General features: G+C 51.7%; 1 protein-coding gene across 1 annotated transcript in view; it reads left to right on the top strand.

Annotated features, from left to right (window-relative positions):
* The window catches only part of MN1 (MN1 proto-oncogene, transcriptional regulator), a 53,254-nt gene extending 36,761 nt beyond the window's left edge, over positions 1-16,493 (top strand). Inside the window, exon 2 of the mRNA XM_026447975.1 lies at positions 13,650-16,493. Within this exon, the coding sequence (XP_026303760.1) occupies positions 13,650-13,831 (182 nt within the window). The 3' untranslated portion in view covers positions 13,832-16,493. The remainder of the gene's footprint in view (positions 1-13,649) is intronic.
* Positions 16,494-18,589: the final 2,096 nt, after the last annotated feature.

Below are 18,589 nucleotides of genomic sequence, written 5' to 3'. Positions count from 1 at the left end.
CACCGCCTAAGATGTGGCAGGGCTGGAATGAGGAACTAAGCTGAATTTCTTAGGGCCCCAAGTTAGAGTCACCTGACTCAGAAGCTGCCTTGGGCACCGGGCCAGTCCAGTGAGACCCAAGCTCTCTCAAGGTACTGTTCCCATGGAAGTGGGACTCTTTTCCCCTACCTTGCTCAGAGTTGGAGAATACAAGGGACTTGGTTCTCATTATGGGAGTATGTTTCTAAGTCAGGTGTTCTATGGCAAGGCTAGATGCATGAGGTGCAAGCCTCTTTATTGATTTTGATGGATTCTCGATGCTCCTTCTCTGCTCTGAAGCCTTCCTTGGCTCCCCATTGTTGGCAGGAACACGGTCTAACTTCTTGCAGTGGTCTCCGTGACTGACTTCACTTGAATTTTGCAGTCTCCTCTTCCCTCGTTTCACACCCATCCCTAAATCAGGGTCCCTGGGCCAGCCTCTTGCTTTGGAAGGAGTCACGCCTGGATTTGGAGTGCTCCTCTTGTCTTCTCTTCCTGCAGAGCTTGCTACTCATTCTTAACCCCCAACTTGCACACCCCCTCCTCTGTGAAGTCTTCCAGGATCCCCAGTTCTCCACTCAGATCTCACAACACGGGCCTGCCTTTTGCTCTGGTGGAGTTCCTGCTCTGTTTTGCAGGTTCATGTTTACCGGAATACCTCTCCCATAGGCTGGGAGCTCTTGGGGGTGGGAGCTGTGTTGGATTCCCCTCTCTGAGCTCAGTGCCCAGCACATGGCTGGAGGCCCACGTGTGGCTGTGATCGGCTCATTGCCACGTTTTTAGTGGCCTCACGAGGACTCCCTTCCTCCAGGCTGCCCTAGGCCCAGGCTTGGGGAATTGACAATGGTAGCAGGACTTTGAGTGTCGGTTGGGTACCAGTTCATCCCCCTCTTTGCAAGGAAGGAATGACCAAACCCATTTTTCAGAGGAGGCAATGGAGGCATCAAAGTGGTTGATCCAGGATCCCACAACCCCACAGTGGCAGGGATGGATTTCAAAGCCAGGCCTCTGTCTCCAAAGTGCGTGACTGTGCACAGCTGACCCCTATGCAAAGCCCTTCCCCGGGGATGAAGCAGTGCGTGGGAACTTACACGGGTAAGCCGGCCCCTTGCCAGCTGTGCTGACCCGACACAGGAAAACACCCCAGAACTCCTGGCAGACCCATGGATGGGGGGATGAGGCAGGTGCTCCATAGGACCTGCACCCAAAGTATCAGCACTTTGAAAATGTGTTTTTTAAAAATCCAGACTTGCACTGAACCTCATTTTTCCTCCAATGGGCTGCAAGCAATGAGGCTTTAATTCCAAATAAATCTGAATATTGTTTTTTCTTTCTTCCTTTCTTTCTCTTTCTTTCTTTCTTTCTTTCTTTCTTTCTTTCTTTCTTTCTTTCTTTCTTTCTTTCTTTCTTTCTTTCTTTCTTTCTTTTCCTTCCTTCCTTCCTTTCTTCCTTCCTTTCCCTCCCTCCCTCCTTCCCTCCCTCACTTCCTTCCTTCCTTCCTTCCTTCCTTCCTTCCTTCCTTCCTTCCTTCCTTCCTTCCTTCTTTCATCTTCTTTCTTTCTTTCGAGATAAGCTCTTGCTCTGTCACCCAGGCTGGAATGCAACAGCACCATCACAGCTCACTGCAGCCTCGAACTCCTAGGTTCAAGTGATCCTCTCACCTTAGCCTCCCAAGTAGCTAAGACCATAGGCACACACCACCACACTTGGCTAATGTTTTATTTTTTATTTTTATTTTGAGACAGGGTCCTGCTATGTTGCCTAGGATGGTCTTGAACTCCTGGGCTCAAGCAATGCTTCTGCCTCGGCTTCCCAAAGTGTTGGAATTACAGTGGTGAGCCACCGCACTCGGCCTCTATTTGTTTGCTTGTTTTTTTTTGTTTGTCTGTTTTTTTTTTTTTTTTTTTTTAAATAAATAGAAATCATTATTTGTTGAACGACTTACCACTTGCCAGGCAGAATGCTAGGAGCTCAGTGAGGTGTCAGCACTGGTGCTTAGTTGCTCCAGTTTCTATGTGAGCATGCTGGGGCTCAGAGAGGTACGGCATCCTGCCTAGGGCCACTCAGTATGGGGTCTAACACTATGTGGGTGAATCTTGGGCAAGAAGGCAAGAAAACAGAGAGCGGGAGGACTGTGCTGGAGATAGGGCTGAGGGACTCTCAAATATAATAATAGTACTTACTGGTAATACTATTACCAGCATTACCGGTATTACCAGCAAATACTATTATTATATTTGAGAGTCTCTCCCGAGTGGCAGCTAATATTTATGGGGTGAAGTCAGTCCCTGGCACTGTGCTAAGCACTGTGCTTGCATTGCCCCCGGGCCCTCCCTCCTATGAGAACGATACTGTCTCCATCCCCATTTCATAGATGAGGAAATTGAGGCTCAGAGGAGTGGATTTCCCCAGAACTGATGGGCTGTGCTATTGCATAAGCACCCTGGCAACGCCTCCATCAAGAGGAAGGTGCAGGCTGAGCGACCGGCCCTCAGCCCCCTGGGGCCTGTCAAATCTTAGCAGCATACAGGTCAGGAGTGGCCCGGGGGTGTGCAGGGCTGCATCTGTCACAGGTCACTGGCTGCATGGCCGGAGGTGCCAGGACAAGGAGCCCAATCAGAGACACCCAGGCCTGGTGTGAGGAGCCTGCTCTGGCCATCCTGCCGTCCGGGGCTGTCGCGCACCACCTCATCCCCTCCTTCAGGGCCAGGGACGGTCCCCAGGACCCAGCTTCCTCCCTCATTTCCCAGTCCTGCCCCCAGCTCCTGGCAGCCTGGTTCCGATGATGTCCTTGCAACCTCTCCTCCGTGGAGCCCTTGGCCAGTTCTCAATCTAAATGACAGCTGCCCTCAGCCAAGTCAACTCAAATTAATTTCTGAAGGCTTCCAGGGGCCTGGCCCAGTCTCTCACCAGACTGCACTGCTGCAGCGGCCGGCGCGAGGCCTCTGCTTCACCCTCGTGGGGCCTGGAAAGGGGGGGCCTTGTAGGGCCCTCCCGCCCATCATGAGTTGGGGGGCTGTCTTTGCACCTGGCTCTGTGCCCAGGGCAGAAGGGGAATGCAGGCCCTCCCTGCCCCCAGGAGCCCCTGTCCCCGCCGTGTGCTGTCTCCTGTCAGATGGGGGAAGGTTGCAGCTGAAACTTCAGTGACATCAGTGGTGAGGGAAGAAGCGTTGAAGGGGCGGGGGGCTGTCGGGTTTTGTCCTCAGCTTCTGTGTCACCCTGGGAAGTTCTCATCCCATCTGCAAGCCTCGGGTTTGTTTTCTTTTTCCCCAAAAAGTGAGAGTGAGAGAGAGAGAGAGAGAGAGAAGAATGAGAAAGTAAGAGGGAGGGGGAGAAGGAGGGAGGGAGGGAGATATGGATGGAGGGCTAGGAAGAAGAAGAAGGAGAGACAGGGAGAGAGAGGATGGATGATGGACAGAAGGAGGGTGAATAAGAGCAAGACATGAGGGAGAGAGAGAGAGCAAGAACAAGACAGATTGAGAGAACACTTGCAAGAGAGAAATTGGGGGTGGTCGTAGGGTGGGAGAGGTCGTGCCAGTCACTTTGGCCAATGATGTTTCCCTTTTTCATGCAACTTTGATAAAAACCACACACTGTGACATCAGACATCTCTGGGTGTGACCTTGGCTCTGCGGCTGGCTGGCTGTGTGACCCTGGGCCTGTGGCATCACCTCCTTGAGGCTCAGTGTCCTCTGCTGTAAAATGGGCTAGTGTGTCGGGCCCTCTCTCCCGCTGGGTGTTGGAGTCATTCACTGAGACTGACTGAGCCTGCAGGCCATGTTCACGGTCACGCCCTGGAACTGACTGGCATAGAGACGTGGTCTGCTTTCCTTTTCCCTTTTCTCGATTGCCACGGTGACATTATTGCTGGAAGTTGTCATTGATGGGGGGGAGAGAAAGGGCAGGAGACACAGGCACAGGGCTGGGCCAAGGAGTGGCTAGTCCCTTGGGCCTGCTTCCGGCTCTGCATGGCCCTGGTGGGGTGCTTGAAGTGTCACTCAGGCTGTTGGCCACTGTCCCTCAGTCCCCATCCTTGGGGTTGTGGGTGGTGGTTCCTTGAGCTCAGGTCAAGGTGTCTCAGTGGCCTTTGCTTAGGGAGAACTCCTGGACCAGCCTCTTGCCTATATCAAATGTAAAATATTTCTTTATTTTTTTTAGAGACAGGGTCTTGCTCTGTTACTCAGACTGGAGTGCAGTGGCATGATCCCAACTCACTGCAGCCTCAATCTCCTGGGCTCAATAGATCCTCCTGCCCCAGCCTCCCAAAAAGCTGGGACTACCAGCATGCACCACCATGTCTGGTTAATTTTTTTTTTCTTTGAGATGGAGTCTCACTCTGTGGCCCAGGCTGGAGTGCAGTGGCATTACCTTGGCTCACTGCAAGCTCTGCCTTCCAGGTTCAAGCGATTCTCCTGCCTCAGCCTCCCAAGTAGTTGAGAATACAGGAATGCACCACCACTCCCAGCTAATTTTTGTATTTTCAGTAGAGATGGGACCATGTTGGCCAGGCTGGTCACGAACTCCTGACCTCAAGTGATCCGCCCACCTCGGTCTCACAAAGTGCTGAGATTGCAGGTGTGAGCTACCACGCCCAGCCAATGTCTGGTTAATTTAAAAAAGCTTTTTATAGAGACAGGATCAGGCTGGTCTCGAACTCCTGGCCTTAAGCAATCCTCTCACCTGTACCTCCCAAACTGCTGGGATTACATATGTAAGCCACCTCGCCCAGCTGAAATGTGAATCTGATTGCCCCAGAGGGACAGAAGGGATTTGTGGGGAGGGTTGTACATTTACCCAAACCACTAGTCATTTTAGTGACTTGCCAAATAGGCCCAGAGAGGGGGATCACACAGAAGCAAGGGGACAGAGCTGAGATGAAAATGTGAGCCATTCATTAAAACATTTAACAAATACTTACCAGGTGCCTACCGTGTGCCAGGAAGTAGGTGGGAGCCACACGGGCATGTTTGCCCTCAGGGTTTCCAGGCCATTGTCACTAGAGGGATTGTTATCCCCTTCTACAGATAGGGAAACTGAGGCTCAGCAAGTAGACCCGCCCAAGATCACAGAGCTAGTGAGGGCCAGAGTGGAGATTCAGACCGTGGTGGGCTTTGAACTCAGACCTCCAAGCTCAGAGCTGAGACAACCTCTAAGCTGATGCGTGTCTGGGAGGATTCGGGTGGGGGCCAACTGTGAAGTTTAAGGTTTGCTGTTTTCCCGCTTGGTTGGTGGCCATGTAGACCCTCTTTCTGATCTCTGACTTCTGGCTGAGATTTGCTGTTTCTGCCCCTGAGCCCAGAGTCTTTGAGTTTCCCAGGCCCCATCTATCTTTCTATGGAAGGGGACATGGCCCAGGGATCAAGTGTGCACAGGCAGCCAAGGCAGGGTCGTTCTTGGGGTTGTGGGGCCCTGCAGATGGGTTCTAGTTGGGTCGTGGGGGCCAACTCCACAGGGGTCAAGTCCTCCACATTTCTCAGTGGTGGGTTCTTGGAGACAGGTCTTAGCGCTGCAGTCAAAAGCCTGTGACCACCAAGCACGGTGGCTCATGCCTATAATCCCAGTGCTTCGGGAGGCTGAGGCAGGCGGATTGCTTGAGCTTATGAGTTCGAGACCAGCTTGGGCAACATGGTGAAATCCTATCTCTACAAAAAAAAAATACAAGAATTAGCCAGGCGTGGTGGTGCATGCCTGTAGTCCCAGCTACTTGGGAGGCTGAGGTGGGAGTATTGCTTGAGCCTGGGAGGCAGAGGTTGTAGTGAGCTGTGATCACGCCACTGTACTCCAACCTGGGTAATAGAGCTAGACCTTGTCCAAAAAAAAAAAAAAAAAAAAACCCTGTGACTTTACTTTCTACTGGGCAAGACTGTGTACTCCCGTGACTTCTGTCTGCCCTGATAGCTGGTAGCATTTTCCTGGGCACCTGCCTTATACCAGGCACAATAGAACCTTATCCCCTTCCCATTTCACAGAGAAGGAAGGTGAGGCTCAGAGAGGGAAAGTGACTTGCCCAAGCTTGAGCTGCTGGGAAAAATGCCAGGGGCCAGGATACAGACCTTGGCCATCTGACTCCAAAGTCCCCTGTGATGTTTTCTGTGTTTCGTGGCCTGTTGGTGAGGGGCCCTGACCTCAGAACACCCCTCTGCCAGAGCGAGATGTGTGAGCATGTCCCTGAAGCCAGCCAGGCTGCAGCAACAGTATCATTACCATCATGGTAGCCGGGGCCAGGGTGCCATCTGCCAGCAGGGAGAGAAGTGTACGTATCTCAGAGTAGGGGCATTGGAGGAACATCGCCATGGGGCTGACAGCCAGGTAGGATGGCAGGAGTCACCTGGGGTGAGGAGGGGCAGGTGCTCTAGGCAGAAAAATCCGCAGCAGCAAAGGTGTGGAGGTGGAAGGATCAGGACTCTGTTGAGGGAACGTATAGCTGGGGCTTGTAGTGCAGGAGAAAGCGCTGAGAGATGAGGTTGGAGGCCTGAGAGGGAGTCGGGCTAGGGCATGCAGAGCTAGGAGGTACTGGGGAGCCATGGAAGTTTCAAGCAGGAGAGAGGCCTGCTGTGGTTGGTGCTTCAGGAAACTCCTCCAGCTCACAGGTTTGGAGCGCAGTGTGCAAGCAGAGAGTGAGGCAAAGTGGCGACTGCAGGCAGGAGATGGTGGGTGTGTGGGCCAGGGTAGGGCAGCGGGGCAGGAGAAAAGTGGGCAGACTTTGGCGGCAACCTCTTCCCTCCTTGGTTCCTGGGCTGACTGTGGGGGATGGGGAAGAGTGAAGAGTGACCTGGAATGCCTGCGGCTGGCTTGGATGTAATGGCCCTGCCCTTCTAAGGAGGTGAGGAACAGAAAAGCTACCAAGGTCTAGGGGTCACAGATAAGTGTGTGTGGGGGGCTAAGGGACTCCCAGGCTGTAGCACGAAGGCTCCAAGAGGTGGTGGCTCAGCCCTGTGGCCACCAGACCTGCCTCAGCTTCCAGGCCCATCGCCCAGCCCCCCAGTTGAGTGGCAGCTGTCACAGAACCCAATGTCTCCCCGCACCAGGTCCAAATAAAGGAAAAACCAAAATACATTTCCCTTTGTCGGAATCCAGCGAGGGTGAGTTGGGCGAGAGTCATCCGCTATTGTGTGCTGGGGCCCACACTGCTTCTTACATAAGCTCCGAGTTAAAAATACGCCCGGAATTCTCATTCTCTGGCTCGGCCTGGGATTGCACCCTGACCCCAGCCTCGGCAGCTTCCAGCACCCACAGGGACGAAGAAACTGCCCCATGGCACGAAGCTAGCACATGGCACTTCTAGCTCTGGCTGCCTCCAGTGCCAAGAACAGTAAAAGTGGGCTGGGCATGGTGGCTCACGCCTGTAATCCCAGCACTTTGGGAGGCCGAGGTGGGCAGATCACTTGAGCCCAGGAGTTTGAGACCAGCCTGGGCAACATAGCAAGACCCCATCTCTACAAAAAACAAAACGAAAACCAGAGGCTGGATCGCAGGCCTGGCTCTGCCTCTGACTCCTTGTGTGACCTTGATCCGGCTCTGACTCTCTGGACCGTCTTTCAGTTCATCTGTAAAGAGCAACAGTAGTACCAGGTTAGGGGATTAGAAGGAAAAATGTGGCCAGGCATGGTGGCTCACCCCTGTAATCCCAGTGCTTCAGGAGGCTGAGATGGGGGGATTGCTTGAACCCAGGAATACAAGACTAGACTTGGCAACATAGTGAGATCCTCATCTCTACAAAATAAATTTTAAAAAATTAGCCAGGTGTGGTAGTGCGCACCTATAGTCCCAGCTACTTGGGAGGATGAAGTGGGAAGATTGCTTGACACCAGGAGGTTGAGGTTGCAGTGAGCTCTTTTTTTTGTGCCACTGCCCTCCAGCCTGGGTGACAGAGCGAGACTCTGTCTCTAAAAGAAAAACAGCAACAGCAACAACAAAAGAATGGTAAGTGTCAGAGCAGCTACCCTTTTTTGACAAAGGGCTCACCATATGTTGAAGACTTTCCAGCTATCATCTCACTTAATCCTCCTAGCAGCCCGTGAGGTAGGTTCTCTTATTCTTCCCATATGACAGAAGAGGTTGGCACCTGGCCCGGGCCATGCTCTGGGGGAGTACCCGGGGAGCCCTTGATATGGGCAGTTGTTGGGCTCTGTCCTTCCCCCCAAATACACCTGGCTTTCCCTCAGGTGGGCAGCGGGGCAGGAGGTGGCTGAGTCAGGAGTCTCCTTCCCTGGGGCTCAATGGTGGAACTGTGGCTGGGAGAACCACCGAGGCAGCCCTTTGCCTGGCGTGGGAGGTGGCAGCCACCTCCGCCCGGCTCACGACGCCTGAGCACGTGGCTCACCCACATTGGAACCTGGTCCGGGGATTTTAGTGCAGAGCAGGGTGATGATGAGGCCTGTTTTGCTGACTTTAAAGAAAAAAAGAAAACTCGGCCCCCTCTATGGGTGGGTGGCATCTCTAGAAGCAAAATTTAAAATGCAACATCCCCAGGTAAACGTCCCCTCTTTTCCATTCTCCCTTCACTCCACGCACAGCCTGCAGAAGAGTCACTCAGTCCTCCCTGGACCCAGCCCTGCAGGTCCCCGCTGTCACCTCCAGGCTGGCCAACAACATCGACAGGCTGTACTCAGAGCCAGTGTTGGCAGGAGCGCCCCACGTGCTAAGCATTTTGCATGGATCATTTCACTAAATTCTCCTAACTGCCTCCATGATGGCCGGTCCTATTATTTTCCCCGTTTTGTAGAACCAAGGTTCTGAGAGCTGAAGTGATGTGCCCAAAAGTTCCTTGCTCCACGAATGGTGGCCGCTATCATTGTTGAACCCTATAAGAGAAACGGAGTGACTTGAGTTATTCACGCAATTGCTTTTTTTGGCACCTGCTCCTGGTTCTCTCCTTCCCTTAATGGAACTTACTGTCTCCATTGTGGACGGAGAAGTTTGGAAGACGGAATCCGACGTGGGTCTTGTGATTGCAGCGGGGTGAGCAGGGGGCAGCCTGAACCTCTGCAGCATGATGACCAAATGAAATGCTGTGGTGTTCACGGCAGGGGTGATGGGGTAGTAGGAAGAGGCTGGAAGATCAGCGAGGATCTGTGCCATGAAGAAAAGCTGAGAAGTGCTTTTGGGAGGAGAAATAGCAGGGGTGTCTGTCTCAGCTCTGGGCCTTGACCCTGGGCATGGGGCGTGAGGTGGTTCTTTCTGACCATAGCTGTCCTTAAAAACTGTCCTTCAGTCTTTCCTTGCTGGGCAGGCGTGCCCATCAGTCCCCAAGAACCAGAGGCCCCTCCCCTGGCCCCCCAACCCCCACCCCGCCCCGTGCTGCCTGATTCAGGTGAGGCACACAAAGGGTTATCTGTTTTGAGACAATGTTGCCGCAGCCTCTGGGACTGACCCCCCAACATGTACGTGGTATTGCCAGTCTCTTGTGAGGTCGCCCCACGCTGCTGTTAGCCAGACTCAGCAGGAATCACTATCCCCAAGTTGCAGATGAGGAAACTGTGGCTCTGCAGACAGGAGCTGCCCAGGTACAGGGCATTTGGGATTCCACCCTGGCCTGACCAGCTGGGAATCCTGGGCTGAGAGGAGAGAGCCACACCCCTAGAGCTGGTGGCCTGACCCTGGGTGACCCCTGGGTAGCTCCTGCCCCTTAGAGCCTCAGTCTTCTCATCTGTCAAATGGGGATGAAGGGTGCTTCACAGTCAGTGCACTGGACCCAACTGAGGGCCCAGCATGTGCAGGATCCAGAGGTGAACAGGCCAAACCTGCCGCTCTCCACATGGCCACAGTCTGATGGGGGAGGCTGATAATCAAGTGGAAAACAGAACAGCACCCACTGGGTTCTGTGGTGTCTGCCAGTGCCGGGCGCTGAGTGACTCCAGGGTCTCCCTCAACCCTGGGAGTTTGGTAAGGGGGTGGTTTTATCTCTGGGTCCTGGTGTGGGGGCTGGCATGCTTGCTGCCTCAAGGAGTGGAGACTGAGGGCCTCTCTGGAGCTGGGGCAGGCCATGACTTGAGGCAGCTTCCGTGAGACTGATTTATTGGCAGCGACTCGGCAGCCCTGGGGAGCCGCGGTCTGAGGGCGTGTTAGGTCCCCCTAGCTGGCATGAATCCGGCGGGAGGATGAGTTTGGTCATGCTTGGGTTGTCAAGAACTGAAGAATAATATTCTCTCTTAAAAATGTTCCCTGTGGATACCAGACTGGTAGGCTCTCTTGCTCATTCTAGGCGGAGGCTAGGGAATCCTGCACCCATGCTTTGTGACATCTGGCAAGCCTCTCACCTTCTCTGAGCCCAGGGTGGCCCTGCCAGGGTGGGGAGAAGGGGCACCCCCACTGATGGGCTTGCTGGGGGATGGAGTTAGATAATACACGGAAGTGTTCAGTTGTGTGCCTGGGACGCCCTCATTAAGTCCACCCCTAATAAGAACAGCAATGGTTTCTGGCATTAGTGCACCGCATGCTGATGTCTGTAACCTGGGGATGAAAGCATCTTTAGAAAATCTGGCCATTTGGGTCTGTCTTACCTATCGCTTGGCAGACGCAGCTTCCTCTGCCCAGTGTGTTGCTCAGGAATTTTCTTTCACCTTCTGGGTGCTTGCAGCCCCAGAGCAAAGAGTTTCTCTCTCCTTTGGCAAGGAGCTTTATCCCTCGGAGTCTGTTTCCTCATCTGTAAAGTGGGCACAAGCATTGCTATGTTCATTCCTTGCAATAATGTGGGCAAAGTTGGGGAAATAACCCCCTTTCAGATTTTCTTTCTTTCTCTCTCTCTGTGGCAGATACTACTTCCCTCACCCCACCCCCACCAATCCAGATCTTGCAGTGCTGGAATAAAATTCCTTTGGAGACATTAGGCAGGGTAGGGTGGAGGGGTCACTGGGAACAAGGCAAGCATGGGTTCAAGAGCAAAGGTTGGGGCACTGTGCCTCAGTATTGCCAGAATCCAGGGCCTGCCATGTTCCTGGAAACCCTGCATCTGATGCCTTAAGCTTCCTGGGGTACCTTCTCCCCAGGAAGCCCTGGGTGGGGTATTAATAGCATCCAGATTTCACCACTATGAACTAGCTTTGAAACCTTGGATTCAGAACCTCAGTTTCTCCTTCTGTGAAATGGGGCAAAGACTCTTGTTTCATGGCCAGGAACATGCCCAGCTGGCTGGGCCCCAGGAAGTAATGGGGCTTTAGGGGCTTCTAAGTGGCTGCAAAGCCCCCCTCACCCCATGACCCTCCCAGATATGAAAGACAGTCCCAGCAGCACTGTTTGGGGGTCTCTCTGTGTGCCAGGCCATTACAAGGCCCCAGGGGAGATGACGTCATCCCCATTTTACCAATGGGGAAACTGAGGTCCAGAGAGGGAACATGGTAGAGCCTTGGCCACATAGTAGTGGGGCTGTGACTCCAAAGTGACTGTGCTTTGGTCACAAAGAGATACTGTTTCCTGGCCTCACCGTCAGCTCCAGGAGGAGGGTGGGGACAGTGTCTGTCCTGTTCCATGCTAGATCCGCAGGGCTTGTACCATGCCTGGCATATAGAAGGTCCTCAATAAAGGCATGTTAATTGCATGAATGAATGAAGTGGCCAAGGAAGGCGCCTTCCTCCCCAGCTCCGGCTCCTCCCAGCATGCAGATCCCAAAGCAAGGTGTCTGTGGGGCTCCAGGGTGGGGGCCCCAAGCCCAGTTAGTCATGGCCTGTCCTCAACTGCCTGGGCCCATCTCTCTGGGAGGGTTTTCTCTGCATGCAGTGGCTCAGCTCCTGGGGGAGGCCTCCTGCTTAATCCCAGAGGGCAGGGCAGGCGGGTGACTCCTGCCTGGCACAGGGCCCTTGGCTGGGCTTGCACAGAGGATTGAGGGCAGGCCGGTCATGGAGTGCAGTATCTGGGTGTGCTCCCGCAGCTGGAGCAGAGCCCCCCACCCCCAATCTCAACTTTTTTTCACTTCTACTGAGGCAGAAATTCAACATCAGCCCATATTCAAAACCAGCTTTCTGTCCCTTCCAGGCTGTGTGACCGTGGGCATACTCTAAAGTCAGACTCTAGGAAATAGGAATAATGAGACTCTTCATTGACATATGGCAGGTCTCAGGACAGAGCCAGTGGTCACATGGTAACCGTAAATGAGAAGTCCTGCAAATTGCCTGCGCTGGTCTAATTTATACTAAGATGTGAATGGTTGTCAGACTACTTTCTCCTCAAGCGCGTCTAACACAGACATCCCTGTGATCTGTGGTGCTTTCTGGCATTGTGTGACTCAGTGAGAAGGGGGATCAGGGGATTTTCATTAAGGGTATGGGAGAGGAATAGACTCCCCCACCCCAGGCACCCAGAGTCCTTTCATGTAGCAGCTGAGAATGGTGCTTTTGTGCTGGTCTGACTGGGGAGCTCAGATTCTCTGTCTTTCCTCCTCTGAACACTTCACCCTCTGTCCTTGTGAAGACAGCACTTTACAGTTTATACAAACACCTTGTACATATCAACAGCCTAGTTGACTAGCCATCATAAAAGGAGGTGCATGAGCCGGGCAGACACCCCCATTTTCAGAGGAGGGGACTGGCCTCGGGTCCCTTTGTGGAGCTAGAACTGGATTCTCTCAGCTGTTAGGTTGGAGCTGTGTGACCCCAGGAAAGTTTCTGTGCCTTTCTGGGGCTCAGACTTCTCATCTGTAAAATGGAGTATGAGAAAGCCATGGCCAGAGCATAGGAGGGAATGAAAGACATAGGCAGGTGTCCTGAAGAGCTCCTCCTCTCCCATGTCCCCACTTTCAAAGTCACTTCCATGGAGCCTCAGCCCCTGCACACCAGTGAGGGGCAGAACCTTCAGAGGTGGGAAGGGGCTGAAAAGGGAGCAATTGGAAAGTCCTGGGGAGTGCTTGGGGCTTGGGGAGTGCTTGGGGCTTGGGGAGTGCTTGAGGATTGGGGAGCACTTGGGGCTTGGGGAGCTGTGGGCTTCTAGTCTTTGTGACTCAGCTGTGCCAAGCTGGGTGTCCACAGGCACCTTCTCCATCCTTCCTGCTCCTCTGAGAAGGGTGCTGTGACTCCACACTTTCTCCTATGTGACCTGGGGCAAGTCATTTTCCCTCTCTGAGTCTCAGTTTTCTTAGATATAAAGTAGAGGTGATCATCCTTACTCTTGGAGTTGGTATGCAGTCTGGCACATTTTAAGAAAGTTCCCAGCTCATGGTAGACCCTGAGCAAATGTCTCTCCAGAGGATGACACGCAAACAGGCTGTGTTCTGGACCCACACAGTCCTCCCCTCCACCCTTTCACGGCATGTGGCGAACTCCTACACATCCTTTGATGCCCAGTTTAGATGCCCCTCCTCCAGGAAGCATTCCTGACTTAGATCATGTCCAGTTAATCTTTTGGGAACTCTGGTGCATCAGAGATGGGCAAACTCTTGAGTTTATCCTGCCTCACTTTCCGGTTTCCCAGTGGGGAAACTGAGGCCCAAGAGGGTGGGTCTTCCCTTGGCTGAGATGAATCAGAGGTAACAGCAAGAGGATTCGAAACAACATCTCTAGATCCTCCGGGACCAGCTTTAGCCATGGAAAGAGGGCGTGGACGGTGCCTCTCTTGTATGCCTCTGCCACTTTGGCCCCCATTATGATGTCCCTCAGAGATGAGCGTGCCACTAATGTCCTCTCTTCCTTCTCTCTCCACAGCCCACGACCTCCCGGCAAACAAGGCCTCAGCAACCCAGCCTGGCAGCCACTTGCAGTGCCTGTCTGTCCACTGCACAGACGACGTGGGTGACGCCAAGGCTCGGGCCTCCGTGCCCACCTGGCGGTCCCTGCATTCTGACATCTCCAACAGATTCGGGACATTTGTGGCCGCCCTAACTTGAATGACAAGAAAGACCCCCTCCTCTACCAGGCCCTTCCCCTCCCCTTCTCTGTCTCCTTCCCCCTCAACCTGACCCCACCCCTCTGTTAATTTGAAAGGGCCACTATTGCTGAGTGTATGATTTTTTTTTTCTCTCTAGGTTGGTACCTGCTTAGTGGCATATGGACCGGAAAGGGTTAATTTAAAATGGGGGGGAACCTCAAAAGTTTTTTTAAAAAAGAAACTTGTCTGCCACAGTATGTTACCAGTGTTAACCCTTCTGCAGTTAGCAAACTTTTGCTTAAGCCTTTTTCCTCTAGATACTCCCCATGTTTCGGTAATCTTGGCATACATTTTTTAGATGACCTCTTTCTTTGTTTTATTTTCATGCTGCTGTATGTCCAAGTATTGTTATTTCATAATAAGACAAGAGTTGCTTTCTTTTTTATTCTTTTTCCTTTTCTTACCCCCTCCCCTTTTATTTTCTTTTTGCTTTGTTCACTGCTTATTAAAATGGAAATCCTGGAGAATAGTAGTTCTGGAATATTGCCGGGTGAAAGTCAGATTGTCTTCACAATATTATATATTGACACCCAAGTGTCATCAGTTAGGCAGGAGCCAAACAATGAATGCCCCCCTTAGGTATTCCGCCTGGGATTTTGTTTTGTCTATTCCCTAAGAAAATATATTTTCGTTCCTGCAAACACAGTGCTCAGCCTTCAGTTCCCTTCCACTTGGGTTCTCTCTTCTCCTGCTGGAAGCCGCCCCTCTCTGTGATGGACGTGAGGACGTGTCCAGCTCTGCTCTGTGGGAAGGAGTTGGAATGTTCGACAGTAGTGTTTTCTCTCCTTTTCTGGGCCTCCTTGCAAATGCCCAGGCCCTGTATTTTCACGCTGTGCTAAGCAGCCTTTGGTCTGCATGGGGGATGGTGTGCTCCCAGCCTGCAGTCTTTGGAGCCAGGCTGCTGCCCTTGCTGCAGTCAGGCCAGCTGTGCCTCGGGCGCTGGAGTTGGAGGAGGCTGAGTTCTCAGCCCTTTCCCTTTTCTGAAAGCTGTTCCTGGCCGGGCATCCCAGGGAAGAAGGAGGGGACTGTGTGTATCTCCTCATCTCTCCCATTCCATCCCCAGTCCAACCTGGGCAACCCCAGCCCTGGGAGGGATGAGGCAGCTTCTTGCTCAGCCTGCTCAGCCTTCTCTGAGCCTGGATGTATTTCTTTGCAGGGATCTGCAGACTCCCGAGGGCTAGAGGACAAAGAAAGAGAATATAACAAAATGACTGATTCCTACGCCTTTTAGTTTTGAACCCTGGAATTCCTCTGCCCCCTCCCCAACTTTTGATGGAATCTCACCGTGTTGCAAAACTAGAGCCATGTCCCAAGCATCTCACAAAGGAATAACTGCTTTGAGCAGAGATGAGTGGTGGTTGGCATGGACAGGCACCTTTGGGTGCTGTTGATGCCTGCAAAAGCCGTTTATGGCTTGTGGTGGGGGGCACATAGATTCCCGGGTGGGTTAGACAAGAAGTGACTGATACCACTTCACCCAAATCGGTGATGGTTATATTTAATTTCAGTTATTGTTATCGAGCTTGTCTTACTAAAACGCTCCACTTTGAGCTCCTCCACCCCCTCCAGGTCCTCAGAGTTTGCAGATCCGGGCTTTTTTTAGCAAGTGACCTGAAGGCTCTGGGCTCACCATACAACACCCACATTGTTTATTTCAAAGAACTTTTCAGCAAAGGGAGAGGAGCTTTCAGAAAAACCTCACTCCTTCCCCTCCCTTCTCCCCTCTTTCCTTCTGCCGGCCCTTTTGGCTGGGGTCTGAGTCTGCAGTTCTCGCCTGGGTAGTGTTGACCTGGGGCAAACCCTGGCTTCAGAGGGCAGACAAAGCAGGTGGCATGAATTGATCAGCGAGAAAGGTATGAGCCGAGGCAGTTCCTGCGTTCTGCTACAAAAGGAATGGAAAGGGAAGAGAATTTTCCCTCACCGTGGGCTGTGGGAGAGTTGACCGTATTCTGGGCAAAACTCCATGACCCCTCTGATTCTGCAGTGTAAAGCTGTTTGAGAGCTTCATCATTTTACTTTTGAAACAGGAATGATTTCTCCTTAATTGCTTAAGGCCGGGGAGCAAAGTGTCTTAACTTCTGTCTTTGACTGTCCCAGCGTTGAGTCATCAACACTTTGCCAATTAGCTCATGGTCCTGGCAACCTCGGAAACCCCTGAAGTTTTACAAACTTTCTCGCTCCCCACGACCCCCAGAATGAAACAGCTTTAAAAATAGCCTTAAGCAAAAGGATGTTATTTCATTAAATTTGGTTTAATGGAAAGAATAAAAGTAAATGAAAAACACACCCAACACACTAGACTCCGAACACTGGTAATCAGTACTGCATAGCAAACTCTTTAGAAAAGAAAACGAAAATGTTATTGCACATGTAAAATATGAAAACTTAACTCTGCTGTGTGTTAGGCAATCCTGTAATCTTTTTTGACTCTTAAAAGAAATTCATTTCTGAAATGCTTGGTTGGAAGACTGTGACAATAGCTCATGAAATTGAGTGTTATTTTTTTCTTTCTTTTTTAAAAAAATATGTAAAGTGCAGTCTTCTGTATTCCTGCATATTGTATATACCTGTATATGTTTTCCTGAGCAGTTAAATAACAATAAATATGACGTTAATGGTGACTGTGGTATATTTGTGGGTGGGGCTTGCTTGCTTTGTTTTCCCCCAACTCTATCCCCTTTTTACATCAATCTCTTCAGATTCGATAGGATGTAGGGGTGTAGGTTTGGATGCTGTAGTGTGTGTGTGTGTGTGTGTGTGTCTGTACTGATGTTGTTCTAAGTTGGGTCATTTCAGTATTTCTCAGCCTTGGCACTATTGACATTTTGGGCCTGTTAATTCTTTGCTGGTGTGTAAAGGGGGCAACTAGGCATTTTAGGAGGTTGAACGGCATTCCTGACCTCCACCAACTACATGCCAGTAGCACCTCCTACCCTTGTGGCAACCAAAAAAAAAAAAAAAACTCTCTAAACATTGTCCAACGTCTCCTTGGGGGAAAGATACTTTGGGGGCCAAGAACCCTGTATCTGACTCATGTAGGAGGGAGGGGGCAAGGGAAGTGCCTCCCAAGTGGCTGTGTAGGGTGATGCTTACGCTTCTGAGTTCTAGTGTTGAGTTTCAGATCCTAGTAAGCCTGGGAACCTCCTGCAAGTCATGCAGTTTCTCAGCTCCACCTTTTCCTCATCTTTGAAAGGGGTCTAGCTCGTGGGGTTGTTATTGGAGACAATGTATTGGACACAACACGTAGCAAGTGCTTCATAAGCATAAAGCATCAGCATCAGCACCATGATCTGACCACAGGACAGCTGATGGCGGTCTGGAGTAGTGCTGTCCTGGGGCACATGCTGCTTCCTCCGCTTACAGCCACGAACCTTGGACAAGTGGCTTAACTACAGACCCCAGTTTTTTGCTTCTAGAGTGGAGCAAGTAACATCTAGCTGGAAGCTCACTGTGAGCACCAGCCCTGTAAAAGGATTGGTTTGTCTATGGGCCACGCTTTGGGCAGTGGCTTCACTCCAGCATCTGCAGCCTCAGACCTGAGGCCACTACAGACCCTCCCTGTTCTTCCCTTTTGCACCTTTACCTCTCAGTGTTTCTCAGAGCATGGTCCACAGAACCCTGGTCGCAGAAACACTTAAGGGCTCTTGTTAACTCCAGATTTCTGGCCTTGTGCTAGACTACTGAATCAGAACGTCTGAACTCTTATTTTACACATAATTATAACAGGTGCAGTTACGTTCTTTCACAGCCCGCAGCAGATCAGAGGGCTAATGTAGGTGGGCCCGATGCCAGGTTGGAGCAGGAAGATGAGTCAGAAATGATGGCGGCAGATTGAGAGCTGCAGTGCGGCCATTCAGTGTGGAGGCAAATAGCTTACACGTGTCTCCAATGACTCTACCCCAGAAAACATCACACTAACGCAGCGTGTTAACAGAAGCTCCCCAGACTGGCATTAAGCTGGTAAAATGTTTAATTACATCCAGGAAATTCCCTATCTCAGGAGCAAAGAACACATTTAGGAAGATTACCCGCCATAGTTGCTTTGTCACCGGGGCTGGAATCTTGAGTGGAAAAACCTCTGCAGGCACTGGGTCTCCAGGTGGTAGGCAGTGAACTCTCTCTGAGCCTCAGTTTTCTTGGCTGTAGAGTGGACAGAAAGAGTGTTATGACCCCACAGAGCTGTCTATGGGAAGACTCCTGAGCACAGTGCTAGGCACAGAGCGGGAACAGGCAGTGCCAGCCCCCTTCTGACACCTGGGGACACCTTTCCATTGGCAATTGGTAGGACACATCTTCCAGAACCTTCAGAGTTAGACATGGTGCTTCCACTTCCTGTGACCCGTCTACAGGATAGAATGACCGTGGAGGAAATTTGCTTCTCTGGGACTGACTCAGAGACCTGGGTTCAACCCTCACTGGTAACCAAAGGACACCGTATAGGTGCAGGCAATTCAAACCGTTTCATTCCAACTCAACAGATGTATTCAGCTCCTATTATGTGGCAGAAGCGGAGGATCTAGGTAATAAAACTGCCATGGATCGAGAGCCACACTCAGTACTAGGCACTTTACAGACTAATATTTTCTCATTGAATTCTCATGGCAACCTCATGCCAAGGCAGATTCATCCCATGTCCCAGATGAGGCAATAGGCTCGGGGAGATGAAGTGTACAAGGACGTGCCGTCAAAAAGTGTCTCTGACTCCAGTTGTCATGGA

The sequence above is a fragment of the Piliocolobus tephrosceles genome, chromosome 19, assembly GCF_002776525.5.
Source record: "Piliocolobus tephrosceles isolate RC106 chromosome 19, ASM277652v3, whole genome shotgun sequence".
NCBI lineage: Eukaryota > Metazoa > Chordata > Mammalia > Primates > Cercopithecidae > Piliocolobus > Piliocolobus tephrosceles.
The sequence above is the reverse complement of the archived record's forward strand: the minus strand, read 5'-3'. Positions and strand labels throughout refer to the sequence as shown.